The sequence below is a fragment of the Elephantulus edwardii genome, unplaced genomic scaffold (genome assembly GCF_000299155.1).
Source record: "Elephantulus edwardii isolate Elephantulus edwardi_28Jun2011 unplaced genomic scaffold, EleEdw1.0 scaffold00148, whole genome shotgun sequence".
NCBI lineage: Eukaryota > Metazoa > Chordata > Mammalia > Macroscelidea > Macroscelididae > Elephantulus > Elephantulus edwardii.
Genome location: NW_006399898.1, coordinates 5,771,056 through 5,791,924, shown reverse-complemented (window position 1 = coordinate 5,791,924; position 20,869 = coordinate 5,771,056). Strand labels below are relative to the sequence as shown.

Sequence of the window (20,869 nt, the reverse complement as noted above, 5' to 3'; positions counted from 1 at the left end):
CTACACATAAAAAAAACAACATCAAGGGCAAAAAGCCTAGTTTCCGCTGGGATTTCGATGTTTCCCCAGTCATTTCTGAAACGGTCTTATTTTAAAATGCCATTGTTTATTATACTCAGGTGCGATGAAAGGGGGAGCAGTGCACGAAGCAGAGCAATTTGGATTTCTTGTCTTACTGCTAAAATGACAGCTGGGAGAATCCGACTCAGACCCTAGAGTTGTGCTGTAGGGTCCCCCGTCTCCTGGCCAGATAGTACACGGGACGTCCGGGTGAACGTGCTCTGAGTCGAAGCACCGCCCAGTGACTGCGACGGGACTGACACGTGTCAGCTGTTCTCCGTGCTCTGTTTTGTGGGACCCCAGTTCTCGCCAGGTTTTCACTGGGTTCCTGCTTGTGTTCCCCCTCAGGCGGGCGCCACGTCCATGTGGGCTTCCTGCTGTGGGCTGCTGAATGAAGTCATGGGCACCGGCGCGGTGAGGGGCCAGCAGGCAGGATTTGCAGGAGGCGCCGGGCCGTTCAGATTTACCACCAACCCTGACTTCTCCTCCTACCCACCAGCAGCTACAGACGGGCCGAATATAGTCTGCAAGGCCTGTGGACTCTCGTTTTCCGTTTTCAGAAAGAAGGTGAGTCGGACGTGGTAACACTGCATACCCAACACCTGGCTCCTAGAGGATTCTGAAGAACGAATGAGTCTACATTCCTTTCTTAAAACTCAGAACAGCAGGAAAGACAGAAAACCGGAGTGCCCGTTTCCCACCGTCTCAGTGACGCTTTCCCATTTAGAAGAGGCCTCTGTTGAGGGGATTGTTTACTAACTGGCCGGTCTGTGGTCTGCATCCTCTCTTGAACTCGGCCCATTTCTGGCCCTTAGATTCTCCCTGGTGCTTCATTTTTTTGGCATCTTTTGTTGAGAATATGCCCATCACCCCACACACGAGCTGTTTCTACATGTACGACTCCACGATTGGGATTGCACTGTCACCCTCCTCCTCGGTGCTGGTGGTCCTCTATTAACACAGCTCTGCCCCCTAAATCCTCCCGCACCTTGTCGGCGGCTCCTCAGGGCCGTGCGGCTTCTAGTCCCAAGTAGGGTTTCCATAGCCCGCAGTGTAGGTCAGAGAGGCTCTAGTGTAAATTGGATCTCCAGGTTGTAAAAGAAATGCTATCCCCAGCGACACTGTTCACTCTGATGCCGTGAGCTGAGTGCTTTCCTAGGTCAACGCAAAATCCTAGGTCAGTCGTCTGGCCAGGAGCCCGTGCTGGCGTGGCCGTCTGTGCTCCTCAGTCCAGTCCTGAAATACGCGGGAAGCCACGTGTGAGCTGGTGGGAAGGATGCCTAAAGCAGCAGTGGCCGCACCTGAGCCTCAGGCAGATACCAGTTGCACCCACTTCTTGGCTTGACCCTGAGGAGCCCAGCCGCCCCTCTCTGTCCCTCTGCCGCGGTTCTCATCTGCCGCTGCTTTAAGTGGAGAGGACCATTCGCATAGAAAGTGGAGTTTGTGGTTGTGCTGCCTGCTCCGTGGTGCAAGTCAGCTCCGTCGAGCTAATTACATGTTTGCAGCGGGGGTGGGAAGGTTTAATTCGTGAACACAAGCCTGTGATTTCTTAGGGTGCTGTGTCTGAATTGCCGTGGACCCACACTTCCCAAGCCTGGCTGGCTCTGGGGCTTCCTCCCGGTGCTGGCTCCTGGGGGAAGCTGGTGGAATGGCGGCTGTCTGTACATGTGCATGCGGTGTCTTTCTGTCCCTCCAGCACGTGTGCTGTGACTGCAGGAAGGACTTTTGCTCTGTGTGTTCCGTCTCACAAGAGAACTTACGCAGATGCGCCACCTGCCACTTACTCCAGGAGACGGCCTTCCAGCGGCCTCAGTTAATGCGCCTCAAGGTCAAGGACCTCCGGCAGTACCTCCTCCTCCGGAACATCCCCACGGACACGTGTCGGGAGAAGGCAGACTTGGTGGACCTGGTGCTGTGCCACCGTGGACTGGGCCCCGAGGAGGACACGGACACCAGCAGCCTCCACTCCTCGAGGTCCCAGACTTCTAGCCTTTTTACACATTCATTCTTTTCGAACTACACAGCTCCCTCCGCTACCATGTCTTCGTTTCAGGGAGAGCTTACGGACGGAGACCAGACGTCAGGGCCTGGAGCACTGGCACAGGTACTCGGGAGTGGCCGCCCGCGGGCAGCCTTCGTGGCTGGCTGGCCTCAGGGAGGAGCCTGCTCCCAGTGCGGGCAGAGGCTCCTGATGAGAAGCCTCGGTGCTTTCCGAAGGCCCAGAACTGCTCACTCGTGCTTGGACCTTGGTGCCTCAGTTTCCCTATCTTATAGAGGATGGCTTTTGCTCCCAACAGCTATTTACTGAGGCTGTGAGCATGATAATTATGTTGCAGTAACACGAATGACATACATAATGCTGGGGAAGGTAGGGTATAGGTGTTTGGAGGCTAGGTGTGCCATATTCGTGAGCCTGCTGCCCGACTGGAGTAAAACATCGCACAGACAGGGAGGTGAGCTCGTGGTGCCGCCCCGTCAGTCCGGCCCAGCAGGCCCCTGGGCAGTCATTGGTAGAGAGGAGCAGGCCTGCAGGGGCTGGCTTGTTCGTTACGGCATCTCGGCATTTCATTCCGCGGCCAGAAAGAAATCAGTCCTGATGCCATCGTGCCTGTCTCAGCTCACGGTGGCCCCACGTGGGTGTCCTGCAGGCCGAGGGACCTTCCAGATAACCTTAGGTCGGGATTTAGTCCCCCCACACAAGAGCTGGTACACCTGGGCCCAGCAGACAGCCCTCGGGAGGCAGCTCCGGTGCGAGTCTGCGCGCAGGACCTTGGTGGGTGGCGGCCGAGGAAATGCTCCTCGGCGGGCCGAGGTCCACTCACAGGTACATGGGGTAGCAGTGCCCAGCCTGTCCAGACCTGCGAGAGGGTTAAGTCGAGAGTGTTCTTGGAAATGACCACATGGTGGGAGGTCAGGGTTTGCCAAGCCGCTTGGGGTGGCCAGGCAGCACTTTGGTTTCTGTCTGCAGATTTATAGGGAACTTGGACAATAAAGTCTTCCTGAAATGAGTGTCCCCTCTTAGGGAAGGGCAGCAGTGTTCTGGAGCTACCAGGGGTGGAGGGTGAGTCCCCTTGGGGGGGACTTCGCAGAGGCTGTGTCCAGGGGTGAGTGCAGACTGCACCATGAACGTACCTAACGAGGTATACTGTGTGTACGCAGAGTGACCTAGCTTCCGCCAATACCGATGAGGAGGAGGAGGAGGAGGAGGAGGATGAAGACAACACCCAGGAGCAGGTGAGGCCCTCCGTAAACGGGTGTCCCAGCTTGGCGTTAGCACGGCTGTCCTGTGGTGTGACTGCAGCCCCCACCGTGCCGTGTGGGTGGACCGGCCGACGGGCCCGTAACCGGCACTCTGATTGCAGACCCCAGGGCTCTCCAGGAAGAGGGTGAGGGCGTCCTTGTCCGACCTCTCGAGCCTCGAAGACGTGGAAGGGATGAGCGTGCGTCAGCTCAAGGAGATCCTGGCGCGGAATTTTGTCAACTATTCTGGCTGTTGTGAGAAATGGGAGCTGGTGGAGAAAGTCAACAGACTGTACAAAGAGAATGAGGAAAACCAGAAGTCCTGTAAGTGTCTTTTCCTCTTTAACGTCTGTCCTTCCACGGCCTTTAAAAGCCGGCCCGTAACTTCTGGCTGCCGCTGGTTAGATCACTACGGCTTTTCTCTCTGTAATTCACTGTCAGAGATCGACCCAATTCCTTGTTTCTAGAAAAATGCCCATTTCCTCATTAGCTTCTCTGGCAAGCTTGTCTGTGCTTTGCTTATCTGTCATAGCTTTTAAATCCCAACCCTAGTGTGGGTCCTGGAAGCCTCTCAAGCCGAGATGTTAAGCAGTTCTTAGCAGCAGTTATCCCTGGGTTTGTGTGTAAGCCGAGGTCACCAACTCCAAACTATTCACTGATAAAGCTCAGAGCAGAAACCCTCGCTGACATTGAAGGTCCCGAGAAGAAAGTTCAGTGGTCTCCAGCAAATCTCAGACACCTCAGTAATCCACTTGGGCAGTGCCTCGGGAAAAGCTGGCTGGCAGGCGGCCTGTGTTGGCTGACACCTGCAGCGTGGGGAACAGACTCTGACACACCTGGTTTTAAGGTGCTGCCACGTGGTGGATGCAGGAGTCTGCTCAGAGCCTGCAGACTGGTAGCGAGCAGATAGCATTCTGGCAAGGACAGGGATGCCTTAGTCCATAAACGTGGGTGCCCGCCAGGCAGAGCACCGTGCTGGCCCCCCTGCAGTCAGTCAGGTCACCTTCCTCAGCTACCTGTCTGTGTGTAACTGAAACCTAGGTCCTCCACCCATGGGTGGGTCACACGGTGTGTTCCAAGCCCAGCTGGCATCTTTCTTGGCTTGACTTTGGCTTGGCTTCCATCAGGAGTCACCCCTGTGTAGTAGCTTGTGAGGCTTCTCCACGTTTGCTCCTAAACTCTCAAAGAGTTGGAAGCTTCCAGGCAAGAAAGCAGACCGAGGCTCAGAGCTATGGGTTCATAGTCTCTCTTCTCTATTCCCAGGGCCCAGGGAGGCGGTGGCGGTCATAAACTAGGGCCCCATGAAGGAAGGTCCTGTAACTGTGAGGGGTTCTCCTCAGATCCAGAGATCACTAACTATCGAGCCCTGAGTTCTTGTTCTCTGGCCACATCCACAATTCCCGCAGATCCTCTGTGGTCCAGAGAGGAAAGAGCAGTGCCCAGAGCCCTGGGCCAAGTCTTGGGAAAGTCAGCTCTCACCTGCTCGTGCCCTTGCTGGGCCAGCCCCATCCCTGCACCGGCTTTGAGGTGCTCCCCAGACTTGGGGCTGCCTCCAGCATATGCTGTTGTCCTGAGTCCTCTGATTAGACACCCGAGGACCCCCCCCAGTCCTCTGAGCACATGGCCCCCAAGGACAGCCCTCCAGATGGCCCGTGTTCCTCCCAAGAGTCACTGGTGGCTCAGTGGTTAAAGCACTCCACTGTGGCCAAGTTTGTAAGGACCCAGCCTTAGAAACCCTATGAGGCAGGGCTGCTCAGGGTGAGAATCCACTCAGTGGCCAGGTGTTGGGTAGTCTAAACACATCATTTCTACAGACGTGACACCAGTTCATCACAGAAATCCTGAATTACATAGATGTGGTAAGAACCCGTTGATTCAGAACTGGCCTTAGTCGTGAGGGAAGTGATTGGCCAGCTCTCGCTCATGCAGCAGCTGCTGGGTTTGAACCGTGTGCCTTTGAGTCGGCAGCACCGCTCCTTGCCACTAGACCGAAAGCTCCCTACAAAAATGACATAGATAGAGGAACTGAATGGTCATGAGACTCGGGCTTCACATCACTCCCCTTCTGTGTGCGGGCCTGAGGTGCTAGGGTCAACGTGCTGGCCTTTTCAGGTCCCCGCGGGCGAGCTGTTGGGGTGCGGCAGCAGCGGTCAGTCCCTTCTCCCCACTGCATTGCCTTCCAGACGGTGAGCGGCTGCAGCTGCAGGACGAGGAGGATGACAGCCTGTGCCGCATCTGCATGGACGCGGTCATTGACTGCGTGCTGCTCGAGTGTGGCCACATGGTCACCTGCACCAAGTGTGGTAAGCGCATGAACGAGTGTCCCATCTGCCGGCAGTACGTGGTGCGAGCCGTGCACGTGTTCAAGTCCTGATCCCAGCGCCGGGTGCCAGCAAGGGACTCCACGCGCGCCACTCAGAAGATGAAGCTATCTTGAAGTTCTTTTCACTCCTAGCGTGGAAATGCTGGACCACGCCACAGCCCATCTGCCCAGCGTGTGCAGTGTTACCACCTGTCACAGACTGGAGGCGCCTCTCCTGTCCTGGGGCTGCCCCTTCAGCCTGTTCTAACTCCAGCCACTGGATGTTTAAACTCCCGTCCTCCACGTGGCCTCCTCGTGTCTGAGACACGTGACAGCCCCTGTCCACTTGGGTGTATTTAACAGCTACTCTTTGATGAATGTACCTTTCCATCATTGCTATTCCCGCACCTAAACCTAACTGGGGACAAATGACATTCTCTAGACAGCGCCAGGGCCTTGGACACGTCCAGTTACGTTCAGGTAGCTTTTTCTAGCAAGGGCTGCATCTAGCTTCTTCGTTAGAAGTGTGTGCGTGTTTAATCCTCTACTGATGTGTAATCCATTTACATGGTTTTGTATAGTGAAAGTGTATTTTCAGTGCTACCTGCTAGCTAATTTCAATTTTAGAAATAAAATTCGATTTTAAAAGATCCCTGTGTTGTTGATGCCTGTCCTCAGGGGCCGGTGCATGTTGCAGAGGCCCAGGGCCGCCCCAGTCAGGAAGGGGCGTGCTGCTCAGTGGACCTGGACACTGACCACGTGCTCTCGATGGGCAGAAGGCCCTTTCCTGCATTTCACAGGGTCTGTGGCACCCAGTTCTGGCATATTCTAGCGGGATGTGCCCCCTGGATATCTGTCACATTTGTCGGCTCTGGTGGCCTTAGTGGGTAAGGAGTTGCGTTATCAACCCAAAGGCAAGTGGTCTGAATTTACCAGGTCCTCTGCAGGGGAAAGATGGGCAGTCCATTGCTGTGTGGCCTCCTGCCTCTAAAATCCCGCTGGATGGTCAGCTGTGAGTCGGTTCCAACCTGACGGTAGTAACAAATCCACAACAGAATATGCACCAAACCCTAAACTCGGTCTTCTACTCAATTCCAGCTTCCAGCGACCCTCTGCTGCGTTTCTGGAGCTGGAAATCTTAATGGGAAGACAGTGCCCATCTTCCCCGGTTAGCAGTGCACCCTCAGAGCGCAGGGAAGCTTGGCTGCTTTGTTCCGGGGCTCTGGCCCTGAACCCTGAGTCTTCTGAGGTCAGCCCGCCCTTCTCCGGGAGACAGGCTGCTTCGTGCATGCCCTCGGGTGCCCACTGGTTCTGGAAAGCAGCTTCAGGAGGCGAAGGGCCACCGTGTGTTAAGAGCACGGGATGCCTGTTCTGCTCTGAAGGCGCTTTCTCTGTGGTCTTGTAGAGAATAAAAGCCTCTAAAACCAAAGCTTTACGCACGTGAAAGCAGAGGAAGCTCAGGGCCTGCCCAGCTCGGGGCGTGTCGCTCCTCTGTGGTCCCCTGCTGTCCCTGACACCCTGAGAGGCTCCTCAGCCGAAGACCTGACGAGGTGTACTGAGTCCTTAAATCTAGGCCAGCAGGTGACAGTAAAAGAACGTAAATAGAAGCTAGGCAGCAGGTGCTAATTCGGTCTAAAATGAGATGATTCAGACTCCTTTGTATAGAGTTTCAACTTAAAAATTCCTCCAGCATGACTTCCTGGGTTTACGTTTGAATGCTGTTCTTTATTTCACAAGTGCAGAAGCCCTTTGTGGCACCTACTTCTGGGATATCGAAGTGCAAGGTCCTAACGTGTCGGTGGGAAGCAGTGCTCCAGGGACTGCACCCTCAGCTGTCATGGAGCAGGGGGGTAAAATCCTGAAGGTCCCCAGACCAGGACAGAGAGAGCAGTGTCCCTTCCTGGACATGTCCTGGAGAGTCCGGGGCGTAGTCCGAGCTTGTGAGGGCCCGGAGCCTGGGGTTCTCAGAAGCCTTCACTAACAGTCTGGTTCCCAGGAGGAAAGGGTGGCGTTTGTCTCTCTGGACTCGGGAAATGCAGGCTGACCCAAGCAGTGTGCCTGCGTCTGTGGACCCTTCGTCACGTCACAGGATACAGGCTGCGGGCTCAGAACAGCTGCTGGGAGCACCTTCAGGCTGCCCTCACCTAACATGCTTCACTCCAGAACGTCAGTGAAGCAGCAACTGGGCTGTGCAGAGTGACATGGGGAGGCTGCCAGGGAGAGAAAGGGCACAAATGCAGCCTCTGGACCAACAGGGCAGCTGTCTGGGCTCCAGGCCCTCTTGGCAGCAGGCAGCACTTGGCCGTCACCCTCGGGCAAAGCACCGCCTCATGGCCCGCGTCTGCCAGCCCAGCTGTGGCAAGGCGCGACGTCAGCTCACCTGTAAGCCCTGCTACTTACAACGCGCCCGCCAACGAGCCAGGGACTTCTCTAGACACTGGAGCTGTGCAGTTATTCCTAGAGGTTCGAAGACCTCGGCTGCCTCCCGTGGGGACACGGCTTGCTGAGGGGACAGGCCTGCAGTGCCAGCCCCTGACCACACACACAGCTGTGGAGGGGCCTCAGCTGCAACCCGGGTCTCAGGACGAGGACTTGGACTGTGTCTTATTTGATAAAATCTTTGGCTGGGGTAACAGAAAAGGAGAAGAGGCAAACAGGGAACTCTAGAGTTAGCACAGAAAGCCTGGCCGTTGGGCCAGTTTCCCCACTAACGAGAGAAGCCGGTTACTCTCTCCATCTTCAAACAACTACAGGCGTCTCTGTGTCTGGGAAGGGGGCACGGCCCTGCGTGAAGACCTGGGGTGGTCTGCTTTGTACCAGCGCATGACCTGCCAGGGGGTCTGCCAGGCTTCTCAGGAAGGCCAAGAGAGAACACCCCACAGGCCCTTGTGCTTCTCAGATGAGGGAGAAACCAGGGCCTGGCCTCCAAACGGCATCCCCGGTGTTGAGACCCTACCACCTCGGCATTTCCCCATGACACTTCTGAAAGGAAACACTCCAAGAGTGGGGGTTTTTGTACAATTGTTTATACAAAGTCAACAAAGGTAAAACCGCACCTGGGGAGGTCTAGGAACACACCACCTTACAACAATGGCACTTAAGAATGCGTAACGTTACACCGAGGAAGGAGCCGTGTTCTCACCATGACCGAGAACTCCACTCACCCTTCAGAGAAGAGAGGGAAGGAAGGCCGTGTTGGGTCCTTTATTCTACTTAACTCACGTAGAACTAGACCAAGTTCAAGAGCTCATGCTGGGGCGGAGCCCTCCTGAGTGCAAAGGCTAACGTTGGAGTTTTAAAATCTTGAGAAAAAGGTGAACTCTATACGGAGAAAAGGTGGCAGAGTGTCCTGTCTTACACGTCAGCTAGGATTTACAGAATGCCACAACATGCTCACGGTGACCCCCAGACACGCACAGCAGCTTCCCACCCTCCAGGGGAACATGCTCTCGGGGGCTCACCTGCTCAGTCTGGGGATGTGTTCTCTCACCTTGGGGAAACCGTGAGAGCTGGCAGCCTCCAGACAATAAAAACACTGGTATGCATCCAAACCCTTGCATAAATAACTTTTAAACAATTTGTACAAAAATAGTTCTGCATAATGTAAGCGGTAACAAAAATCAAACCCCCCCCCGCCGGAAAACAAGGTGTGGAGTCATGGCAGATGTGGTGGTGCGGCCCACGCCGAGGCGGCCGGAGCCTGAGCTGTCCGGGATGAAGGGTCCGAGGACAGAAGACGAGCTGCGCCCCCAACGCTCGTGCGGAACCACGAGCCGGACTCCCGTCCTGCACGACGAGACATGGCCCACAAGCAGCGGTCACCCATGGTTCACAGACACCGGGGCCTCAACGGCTTTCTCCTTGGCAAGACTTGCAAAATGGAACCGTCACGTGGTCTGTTGTTCCCAGGTCCAAAGTGAAAAGAAAATCCGTTTCCTCTGCCCCCCTCCGCGCCGGCCCCCTGCCCACGCAGTATTTACACACTTGACCAGAGACTAACTCAATTTTTGCAGGAGTTTTTCTTCCACTTGCCCAAACTGGACGCTCACAGACATTTCTGCTATGAACTGCTCACAGCCTTCCTTGGTGACCTGCTTGCAGTACCTCAGGTCAATGTGACAGATGTTTCCGCAGCGTTTGAAGAAGGACAGGCACTGGTCAGTGACCTTATTGCAATCTGCAGGGACAGGGAAACGAGGAACGTGAGGCAGTGGCCCAGGCTGCCCAATCCCCAGGTGCCCACACTGGCTGCCCAAGCATTCCCGCCCCCTGTGCCCTGAGCAGCTCTGTCCCGGGGGGCGGTCCCTCTCTCAGTAATAAAGGCTAAGATGCCTGCAAAGCACATTTTACATGCACATACTCTGGTTTAAGGAGGCCTGGTGGTCCAGTGGATGAACTGTTACTGTTAGGCTGCAAACCAAAAGGTTGGTGGTTCCAACCCACCCTGGAAACCCTGTGGGCCTAATCATCACCTGACCGGGTGGCAGAGGCAGGTCTGGCTGCTGCATTCTCTCCTGCAGAGGAGGGTGGGCTTCCCTGAGCTGGGTTTTACGCTGCGGGGCCATGTGAAGTGCATTTCTGTGTAGGTACCCCCACACGAAGCCCACACTTAGCTGGTCTTTTGTACAACCACCTGGTCAGAATGACATCGGGCACACTGGACCCTGTGCCCTCCAGCTTGAGGGCCTTTCTCCTGACCTTACTCCCGATGTCAGCTGGCGTCCAAAGCAGAGGCCGCTGAGCCTGGGGAGGAGAGGCTATCGGCTGAGGGCTGTGTGGAATGCAGCGTCCTGCAGGGCCCCCGCGCTGCCGCACTAGCCGACCTGGACTGCACTCTGAGAACCCAATCTAGTCAACTGGGTGAAATGGGAACTGGCCTCAGCTGAGACCTACGGTCACCGCTCCGGAGGGCTAACGACGCAGATCACTGCTTATCACCCCGGGTGTAAGCACAGCCGTTTTCCTACCAGAAGGAGCAGATCGTGACAAGGTGGCAGGTGGCTGCAGGGAGGAAGCCTGAGTCACTGGCAAACTGGGTGCTCTGATCAAATGAGCCCCCGTCGTATCACCTGGCCAGGTCTGCACAGATGTGCGCCCACTTGGGGCTGTAACCTCCAGACAGTCTCCTGACAGCAGCAGGATCTCACACTGAATGGAACCCAGCGCCACTGAGAACAATGACTGGATAAATGAACATGTTAGCACAGAAGTGGACAGGGATGAAGACGAAATGGATGTTGTCAAAAGCAACAAATTCTACAACTTTATAAACACACACACACAAAACAATACAAAACAGATTAAAAGACTTGAGACATTTCACCAAAGAAGAAACACAAATGGCTAATGAACACACACACACACACACACACACACACACACACACAAACACGCGCGTGCGCACTTAACATCATTAGTCACTGCCAGGGTCACGTGCCATCACGTCAGAACCAACTCGGCTGGCCCTCCAGCAGGGTCTTAGAGGCTGTAAACTGCCCAGGAGGAGACTGTCCATGTTTCTTCTTCAGAAAAGCTGGTGGATCTGAACTGCCCGCCTTTGGGCTGCCAGCACAAATCCTTGCCCACTAGGCCACCAAAGCAAATCAAGACCACGAGATAGCCCTGATCGGACGGCTGAAAATCAGTGAGGATGTGGAGAGACTGGAACCTCATCCATTTCTGGGGAGAATGTAGAATACTGTGGAAAGGCATTTGATGGTTCCTCAACCACACGATGCCACTCGGACCGAGACAGGAGTCCAGGAGGGAGCACAGGAAGAGGCTGGGGGGGACAGCCCTCCAAACACTGGCAACCTGCTGGTCAGTCTGTCTGCTATATGAGGTGGAGGGCAAATAGGCTCCAACCATTCTGTTCAGTTGACTCAGAAAACCAGTAAACAAGTAATCAAAAGTAAGGCAATTATAAACTCTAAGAAACAAAATTACATCGTGCAAGAAAGAACTGTACAAAAATTGGGGAGCTCTGGTGGCCTAGTGGCAAGAAGCTGCACTGCAATCCCAGAGGAGCATGGTTCGAATCCACCAGATGCTCTGCCGGGAAAGGAGGGACAATCTCCTCCTGTACATGTCAGATCTGATTTGATGGTACAGGTACATGCACAAATAATAATAATAATAATAATAATAATAATAATAATAATAATAAAGACATTTCCAAAAAAAAAAGAAAACTGTACAAAAATGACACTGCTCAACAATGCACAGGGCACTCCCACGGGCATCACCGGGTAAATGAACAGCTACCTAATAAAAAAAGGGAAGATGAAGAAAGAAAAAGAGGGAGCAGAGGAATTAAGAGCATGAAACCCTTGTGGTCTGTGATCGAGTTGGTAAATGGTGGCGCAACACATCAAGCAGTGGGATTGTACTTAGAGGCTGCCAGCTTACACTCACTGGAGCTGCCTTCTGTTGGAGGGGGTGTGTCTGTTTCATATCTACATTCTCTATCCTTTGTGATGGATTCATTTCACTCAGCATCTCAACATTCATGCATGTTACATAATATTTAACATAGTTTTCATTGCGAAGTAGTTTTTTTGTTTAAAATGAAAGACATTAAAAACTTCAGCTTGGGCTCTGCATGTTGGCAAAGTGGAGGTAAATCCTGGAAGATCTTGGGGTGAGAAGTGCTAAGCAGTGGAGAGGCAAGGACTGCGTGGAGGAATGACTTTCTAGGATGCCATTCAACCCAAGTAACAAAAGGTGACAATTACATTTTCACTTTGTCACTAACCCACACAGCCTTTAACTGAGTCACTGATCCTTCTCAACCCCAGGTACCTGTCCTGATGAAAAAGGGGGAAACATGGGCTGAACCTACTACAAACTGGCTGAGACCTGTTCTGAAGAATGCAGTGTATGTGTGAGATGGAAAAAGATGGCTGGGTGAACATATGTGGCAGAAAAAACAAAACGCACATGGCTCCTCGTGACTTCACTGGAGGAGAGAACTGGTGCTAGTGTGTGTTATATACACCCCCCCCCCAAAAATGAACACATAATCAGAAAGGCAAAGGCACTGGTTAACTATAAGCCTCCAGGAACTGACAGAATCCCAGCTGAGACGTTTCAGCAGTGGAGACAATGACTGCCCTCTCGCCTAGGTCACGACATCTTGGTGAGCATCCCCTGGTCGGACAAACATTTAAAGATGTATATTGGTGCCTTTACCAAAAACAGGTAACCCAAAAGAATGTAGAAATTATCAAAAAGTGTCATCAACAGCACATGCAAGTAAAATCTGGGTGATAATGTAAAAATGGCCAAGAGCAATACAATGACAAAATCAAAACTGAGTTAGAAGAGCACATGAACAAGGGCGAAGGACGGCTGACCTCAGGTGGATCTGGGCTAAATGCAGACAGTAAGAGCGAGAAAGAGGTCTACCCGGCTTTACTGACTAACAAAGGTACACGACGGGGCAGGGCACAGCAGATTCTAGTCAACACTGCAGAGTAAGGACTCCAGAACCTGAACTGTGCTCATATGGGAATGGTACACACAAGAGGCAGGCACGTGGATGGGGTCGGGGATACTGTGTGGACTAAGAGCAGAGAAGGCTTGTGACCCTTCATCAGTCTGGAGCCTGACCAAATAATCCAAGGAGTCCAACTATCTGAAGAACATGGTATCAGTGAACAACCAGACCCAAGGTCAATCGCCTAAGCATGCGAAAGCTGGACAGTAACAGAGGGGAGACAGAATGAATCCTCTGAACGATGGTGCTGGTGAGCTCGGAGAAGAGACTGGCCAGAAGAAGGGACACATCTGTCTTGGAATAAGCAGAAAGAGAATGCTGCTTGGAGTAAAGCTGGCGAGACTTTGTCCACATGCGGTGAACGTGGCCTGAGGAAGGGCGGGTCCTCAGGTGTAGTGAAGCAGAGGCCACGGAGAGGAAGACCCTCCACACAGACAGATGACAGCGCTGGGCTCACACAGCAGTGACTTTGAGGACGTTTTGTTCTGTCGGCCAGATGCAGGTGGACGGCACGTAACAGACACAGAAGCCATGGATACATGGGAAGTGCTTCGCGAACAGGGCCTGGCACAGTGAGGGGCTAAGGACGAATCAGCTGTCAGGGCTCCGCCGTGCGAGGGAGGAAGGACTCGAGACTGCGGTTGGGCCAAAGCCCTCAGTACAAGATCAGCTAACCCTCACCGCAGCACAGCTGTGTTCTCCTCTCAATGGACCGGGGACGGCCTTCCGCATCACGTCATGGGGTCTTTGGAGGAACACGGCCACACAACACACTGCTAAGACCTGGGCCACCGCTTTGTAGCAGAGTGGGCAGAATGGTGGTGATGGGAAAAGGCACACCTGCCTGACCACCTGAACCCTCCCGGAGCTCCTCAGGAGTCAGCAGTGTCCAAACGCAAGCACGCGACAGGACAGGACCCTGGACCACTCGTTCTGGGGTGTCGAGTTGGACACGACTCATAGCCAACCCTTCAGCAAGTTTTCAGAGACTGCAAAGCGTAGGTGAGGAACTTGTCCATCTTTCTGCCAAGGTTCAAACCTCCCCACTTGGGGTTGGCAGTGTAAGTCCGTACCCACTAAGCCACCAGAACTCCCTATTGACTAAGTTTCTGTTTGCCTTATCCAAATGTCAATCGTCCAATGCAGACCAGCCTAACTGGACCAGAATCGTGCCCACATCACCACACCCTATGCCCTGAGCATCCAGCCCTAGCTTGGCCATCAGGCGCCAGCTCACCACCACCGTAGGAAGCCCTCCTCTCCCTCCTTCTGGGTCAGGACCTAGCCGTGAGGCCTCCCGCCGCCGGCCCCACACTGTTGTAGCCAGCAAGACAGATGGGAAGGTAGCTGCTCTATCTAAGGCAGCCTGGGAGGCATGGCTTCTGCACAGACGCTGCACTGGGCAGCTGAGGCAGGGGCCCCACTCACCTGATAGATTGATCTCTGTTAAGGAGTCCCGGGTGGTGGTGCCCACTGCAGTGAGCAGGTTGATGGACTGGTCGGTGACGTGGTTACAGTAACTGAGGTGCAGCCTGGAGAGCAGAGGCATGTGGCGGATGATGAGCCGCAGCGAGGCGTCCGTGATGTCCAGGCCCGCCAGACGCAGCTCCACGACGTTCCGGAGCTTGCTCCGATTGTCCATCTGACCTGCAGGGACACGAAGGGGAGTGGCAGCACAACACCCTGACCGTGGGGCTGTGGGGAGGGAGAAGAGGCCTGCCAGCGAGACGCAACACTGGAATCCTGCCTCAGAAGAAAGGCCGGCCCGGCTCCGTCCAAGTCCCCCCCCCACGCCTACACAGGACACACGAGGCCACCATGAGTCAGTGGCAACTCAACAGCAACCGCTGTTCTCCAGAGAGATTCAAAGACTGAAAAATGCTGCAAACTGGTGCCCCACCCGGTGAATGAGGGGAGACATGGCTTTGTGCCTGCGCTGGGCTGGAAGGCACTCTCATTCTAAGCCCCGTCCTCGAGATCAGCGGGCAAGCTGACAGAGCTTCTGGTACGCCTGCCTGTCTTCTGTGCTCACCTGAGAGCCCAAAGCTGACCAAGGACGTGTCCATCAGAGGAGCTCAAGGTCAGCGGGGAAGAAGCTGACAGCCTGGCACACCGGCCTGTGTTCTGTACCCACCCCAGAGCCCAAAGCTGACACAGGATGTGTCCATCAGGTGGGCTCTATGGTCAAGTTAAACTCCACTGCCCAAGCAAAGCTCCCTCCCCATTCCAGGGCCTGGCAGCTCACCTGGCCTGTTATCTGTGGGAGGTGAGAGGAGATCCCGCATCTGAGCGTCCTTAAGTCCTTCCACCCACTGGACGTCCAGGGTCCGGAGCAGCGGACAGCTGGAGCTGCAGAGGGCCGAGACTGCGATCCACGAGCAGCCCGACAGCACCAGGTCTCGGAGCCCTGGTGACAGCGAGGGGCAGCCGATCAGGGACTGCCCTGGGTCCACCCCCACATGTCCACGGGGGCGCACCCCAGGACTCACCAGGGAGCCGGTTGATGAGCCAGCTCAGCTGCTTCTTGGAGATGTTGGTCCAGCTGAGGTCCAGGGAGACCGGCTGGCGCCGGATGATGCCGCTCAACATCAGGGGCGTGATGGACTTGCAGTGGTTCAGGTCGATGTGGGTCCACAACCGCTTATCGCAGCACCTGGGCCAGCCGCCGGGAGAGGTGGTCAGGTGGGGTGCCCCTGGAGCCCCCAGCCAGCCACAGGAACTCCCCTCCACGCACAGAGCTCAGCCCTCAGCCTCTCCTCTGCCACCACAGGCCACGCAGGAAAAGGCAGCAAAATCCCCACCAAGGTATAACCACCAGGAGGGCAGTGTCACCCCATTCACAGCTGACGTTAAGGAATCTGGCTGAGGCCGGGAACTGGGACCACCGCCCACAGCTGGAGGGCCTGTCCCTAATCTAGGGCACTCCAGAACCCAGGGCTCAGCTGGGCTTTACTGCATCTTCCAAGAAGCCAGGCCAGGACAGAAAGAGGTGTCCCTCCTTTGGCCCTGGCTTGCGTGCCTGGCCCAACATGGAGAAGACCACAAGTGACTGCAGAACAGCACATGGGGGCACAGTCTACACCCGGAACCCAGGGCACCCAGGGCCGTAACGAGCTAAGTGTGGCCACTGCCCTACTCACCAGCGGTTCCAGGTCCTGCAGACCCGCATGCAGACACACAGGTCCGGGTGGCTGAGGTAGCTGAAGACGGCCATCCACACCTCCCTGTGCATGACGTGGGCCGCCCCATCGTCCAGGGGCAGCGAGTCAGGTGGGGGGCTGATGGGGGGCGGCCGGATTACGTGCCGCTCCATCTGGATGCACTTGGGCGGGGACGCAGAGGGCGCAGGTCGGGAGATGACCCGGGGTGGGCTCCGCAGCCCCCCGCCCAGCTGGTGCCGCAGCTCGCGGGGGGCGCCGTTGAGGCCCTTGCTGAAGCGGTGGGGGCGCTCGCAGAAGCCCAGGGGCCGCTTGGGCTCGTCGTTCTCGCTCTCGGGCTCCGATTTGATGGGCTGGTGGTTCTCGCTGGCCAGGCTGTTCTCCGTCTTCTGGATCTCTTGGTTCAGCTCCTTGCTCAGCTCCTTGCTCAGCTCCTTGCTGGGAAGCCGCCGTTTGCGGCGCAGCTTCACCTTCTTCTTCTCCTCGGGGCCGTCCGCGCCCTCGGTGCTGGGCCCCGCCGTGGGCGAGCTGGAGCGGGAGTGGTCACTCTCCCTGGACTTGTGAGGCGCCTCGGGCAGGTCATCCTCCGGCTCCTGCTTGAAGCGCCGAAGCGGCTTGTTGGCCAGAGCCATCCGATCCTCCGAGTTCTTCCAGGACCGCCGCTGAGGGGCAGAGGGAGCTGAAGGCTGCACCCACCCACGACCTCCTGACCTTCTGCCCCAAGAGCTGGGTCGGGGTAGGGAAAGTTGTACCTTTTTCCTGAGAAGCTTATCTTCCTTGCCAGGTTTTAGCTGTCACAGGAAAGAAAAGACATGCAGCTTGCTCCCAAGCCTCAGAGTCTGACCCCTTCCCCACACACCCCTCAGCAGCCTTCACACAGCCCCCTTGCCCTCACATCTGACAGATGGGGGAGGGCATCTGTTGGTGTCAAGGAAGAAGCTGGAAGCTGGCACATGGCTGAACCGGTCCCACCCGACTGACCTCCCACTCTAGCTGACTTGGGAGTTTCCCATTTCCATGACTCTTGGCTACTGGGGGCTTCCAGAGCCTTCAGGCCTGGCCAGCCAAACCCTAAGGCCCAAGTGCTCTGCCAGCCTGGGGGGCCGCTGGGAATGCCTGGTGGGCAGTGCAGGACACTCTAGCCAGGGAGTGGGGTCCAGGGCTTGGTTGGGGGGTCTTGGAGCTCCAGAGGGTGGGGCGTGGGGGAGCACCTGCTGCTGGAAGTAAGTGAGACTGGATCTCCACCAGGGGCTGAGGCTGCTGCCTAGAGGGGGCCTCGGCGGAAGATGAGATGAGGATCCGGGGGAAGTCGGAAGTGTCGACGCCTAAATCGGGGAGGAGAAGTGTCTGGGCAGGTTCTCGGGCGTGTGACCCGTGCAGGGCAGCACAAGACCAGGTGCCAAGCCCCAAGCCCTGTCCTCCATCCCCGGACTTCGTAGCCCTGCCGTGTCCCCCCATCCCTCCATCCCAGCCGTCGTCCCCCCAGTCCCACCGCCCCGCCGTACTCGTTTGCGTGCACTCAGCTCCGGGGGCTTCTCGTACTTCCGCTTCCTGCGCAGGTGCACGTCGTCGGCCTTGCGGCGCAGGATGCCGTCGGCCGGCACTTTCTTGGGGTGCTCGTCGGGCCTGCGCCGGGGCGCCTCCTCACACTCGCTCCGCCGCTTGGCCGGCTCCTGCCCGTCCTTGTCCCGGTTCATCTTCTGCTCCGCGAGCCAGGCAGGTTGGAGGCGTACTTGAAGCCCGGGCCACGCTTTTGCTTGTAGGCCAAAAACAGAGAAGGACGACCCGACTGTATATCTATGGACCCACCCCCGCACGCCGGCCAAGGGTGCCGGGCCCACCGCGGGGCACCACTGGACACCCCCGGGCCCCGGAGCCCCCATCCCCACCGCGGGGCACCACTGCACTGGACCCCTCACCGGCCCCGGAGCCCCCATCCCCGGAGCTGCCACTCCCCATGGGGCACGACTGGACCCCGCCCCTGGCCCCAGAGCCCCACACCCCCACCGTGGGGCAGGACTGGTGTTCCCAGTCCCTATCCACCCCTCACCCTGAATCCTGGAGCCCCTAGAACCCACTGTGGGGCAGGCCTGGCCCTCCCGACCCCGGGTCCCTGACCCTCAACGTGGGGCAGGTCTGGCCACCCCCCCATGTCCCCCAGCCGGCCTTGGAGCTACCCGGCCCTCACTGTGGGGCAGGCCTGGCCCACCACCTCCAGCCCCTGAGCCCCCAGGCCTGGCGCCCAGCACTCACTTTCCCGGTCTTGCCAGCGTGGTTACACTTTGGACACTCCCAGCAGTTTGGAAGCTCGTCGTTGACCACACCCTCTGACTCCTTAATCTGAGAAATACAGGAATTCAGCAAGGGGAGGTGAGGACCCCAAGGCCACAACCCATTGCAGACCCCTCAGAAGAAAGGGCTGCTGTGTGTTCCCTTGGCTTGTACCTGGCCAGTCCCTGGGTACCCACATCCTGCCGAGGGCACAGCCAAGCCTGCTGTACCTGGAAGGGAGGCCCCAAAAGGAGGACTCCAGCCCATGCACGAGAAGGTAGCGGTGCCCCAGGCACACCGGGAAACAGGCCACCTGTCCTCCCAGGAGCAAGGCAGGCTTCTAGCGAGCAGGGCGACCACCCGAGTCCCCCCTGGCCAGTCCTCGGGGTCAACAGCGCTTGTCTCAGGACACGCTGCAGTCTGAGGCGTTGGCAGCTGAGCGTGACACATTCCCTCACAGACCCCTCTGAGCCCAAGATCGTCCTCCTGGAGCCAGAGCTACCTGAAGGCCCCATCTCTTCCCAGGACATCTCCAGGGAGGGGCCGAGATAGAGAGCCCAGGGGTGGACTCAGGGGTGTGAGCGGCACTGCCAGCCCTTCTCCTCACCTTAAGGCATCCAGGGTGGATGATCTCGTTGCAGATGGAGCATTCCATGAGCATGAGGTTAAACTTGCCTTCCTCCTCTTCCACCGTGTCTTCCTTCCCAGCCTCGCCACACACAAGGCACACGGCGGTGTGGGGCAGCACGGGCTGAGGGTGGGGAGGGAACAGTCAGCATCAGGAGGGACAGACCCGCTCCCAGTCCACAGGGCCGACAGGGTCACGGAGAAGGGACCAAGGCACTTCCTCCCCGTCCCTCCTTCTGGCCACCTACCCAGCCATCACGACATCCCTGGCTGGCCCTGCTCTAAGCCAGGTTCACCTCCAGTGCTGGGGCACAGCCGTGAACCGGCTGAACCCACACCCACAAAATGGGCAGCGGGAGGTACTTCACCAACGACAACTTTCAGATGGACCACAAACACGGTGGGTCGGAACCAACTCACAGCTGACCCTTCACTGGCTTTTCAGGAAGTGGGTTTCCCAGGAGGAGACTGTCCAGCAGCTTTCTCCTGAGACGCTGCTGGGGGATGCGAGCTGCCAAAGACGCCCCACCCTCTGGGTTACCAGCGCAACCCCCTCTGGACTACACCACCAGAGTCTCCTTAAAGATGTCGTCACTGAGATACCCTCTCCCCCAGGGACAAGAGCAACGTTCAACAAGACAGCAGACGACAAATGCTGGCAACAGAGTAGAGACCGGGAAGGTGACACTGCCAGCGGGGATGTGAATGGCACCACCCAGCACGGCAGAAAGCAGCGGCCCTTCCTTACAAAGCTGGGAGTAGCCCGGCACCGCCACCGCTAGGTAGCCAGAGAAGTCAGCGCTGCAGAACAACCTGGCACGCACGCACGTTTACTGCAGCACCATTCACAGCAGCACTGAGCTCGAAACCACCCGGGATCATGAACAGATGAATGGCTAGAGAAACTCTGCTAGATCCACATAATAACGTATTACGTATCACTTAAAAACCATCAAGAATTTGTGAAACGGACAACAATCTGAAAAAAGAGGTGCACTGCAAAGTGGACTCGGGGAGAGTGAAGGGAGGAAAATGTGCAACAATGATTGAGCATTAAAAAGTCTCTATCGAGGCGGGGAGAGAAGTGCAGCAATGAATGAATGGAAATCCAAAATCTCTGTAAATGCTCATTAAAATTATTTTAAAAAAATAAAATAAAGAAAGTTCAAAACAAGCAAAAAAGTCTGTATCAGAAAAAAAAGTCTATATTGGTAAAAAGGGGAGGGGAATTTGTGAAATAATGTCTAACGTGGATGAACCTAGGACAAATTACACTAAGTGTCCTAAATCAGCCTCTAAAGGACACTTACCATGTAAGACCACTATTACGAAGAGCTGCGGAAAGGTTCACACACAGGTAGAAGCAATCCTGTAGAGTTAACAACGATGAGGAGAGGAACAGGTGAGGTGGGCGAAGGGAGATCCACAAACAGGAAATGACTGTTGGTCCTGTGGACCATCAAGTGGAAACTGAGCCCTAGCTGACCCTCGAGTGGTTCTTCAGAACAATAAATCACACGAGGACACTGTCCATCCTCCTGTGGAGCAGCCGGTGGATTCAAACCATGTGCCTTTGGGCTGGCAGAACAACTCTTTACTACTAAGCTATACCAGGACGGTTGATTAGACACTGTAATTAATCAATACTATAAAACAAAATGTCTGAACAGTTGGATGAAAAAGCTAGTATAATATTTAAACCTTCAGTCAAAC

At 56.0% G+C, this 20,869-nt stretch overlaps 2 protein-coding genes across 2 annotated transcripts in view; one reads left to right on the top strand and one right to left on the bottom strand.

Annotated features, from left to right (window-relative positions):
* Positions 1–411: 411 nt before the first annotated feature.
* Positions 412–5,674, top strand: RNF34 (ring finger protein 34, E3 ubiquitin protein ligase). Its single transcript, XM_006894653.1, has 6 exons — positions 412–627; positions 1,757–2,164; positions 2,220–2,225; positions 3,220–3,306; positions 3,423–3,624; positions 5,484–5,674. Exons 1-6 carry the CDS (start codon positions 424–426, stop codon positions 5,672–5,674), a joined length of 1,098 nt encoding a protein of 365 aa, XP_006894715.1. The 5' UTR covers positions 412–423.
* A 3,768-nt stretch (positions 5,675–9,442) lies between these two features.
* Positions 9,443–20,869, bottom strand: part of KDM2B (lysine (K)-specific demethylase 2B) — a 120,214-nt gene continuing 108,787 nt past the window's right edge. Inside the window, 11 exon segments of the mRNA XM_006894652.1 lie at positions 9,443–9,779; positions 14,529–14,747; positions 15,346–15,507; positions 15,590–15,753; positions 16,241–16,920; positions 17,011–17,049; positions 17,470–17,583; positions 17,764–17,966; positions 17,969–18,014; positions 18,512–18,598; positions 19,137–19,280. Coding sequence (XP_006894714.1) covers positions 9,598–9,779; positions 14,529–14,747; positions 15,346–15,507; positions 15,590–15,753; positions 16,241–16,920; positions 17,011–17,049; positions 17,470–17,583; positions 17,764–17,966; positions 17,969–18,014; positions 18,512–18,598; positions 19,137–19,280 — 2,040 coding nt within the window. The 3' untranslated portion in view covers positions 9,443–9,597.

What these genes read in the sequence shown, in the direction of transcription:
- RNF34 (XM_006894653.1), top strand. Translation starts at nt 424, where the DNA reads ATGTGGGCTTCCTGCTGTGGGCTGCTGAATGAAGTCATGGGCACCGGC. An exon ending in TTTCCGTTTTCAGAAAGAAG is followed by an intron (nt 628 to 1,756) that starts GTGAGTCGGACG and finishes CTGTCCCTCCAG; the next exon opens with CACGTGTGCTGTGACTGCAG. An exon ending in TGAGGAAAACCAGAAGTCCT is followed by an intron (nt 3,625 to 5,483) that starts GTAAGTGTCTTT and finishes ATTGCCTTCCAG; the next exon opens with ACGGTGAGCGGCTGCAGCTG.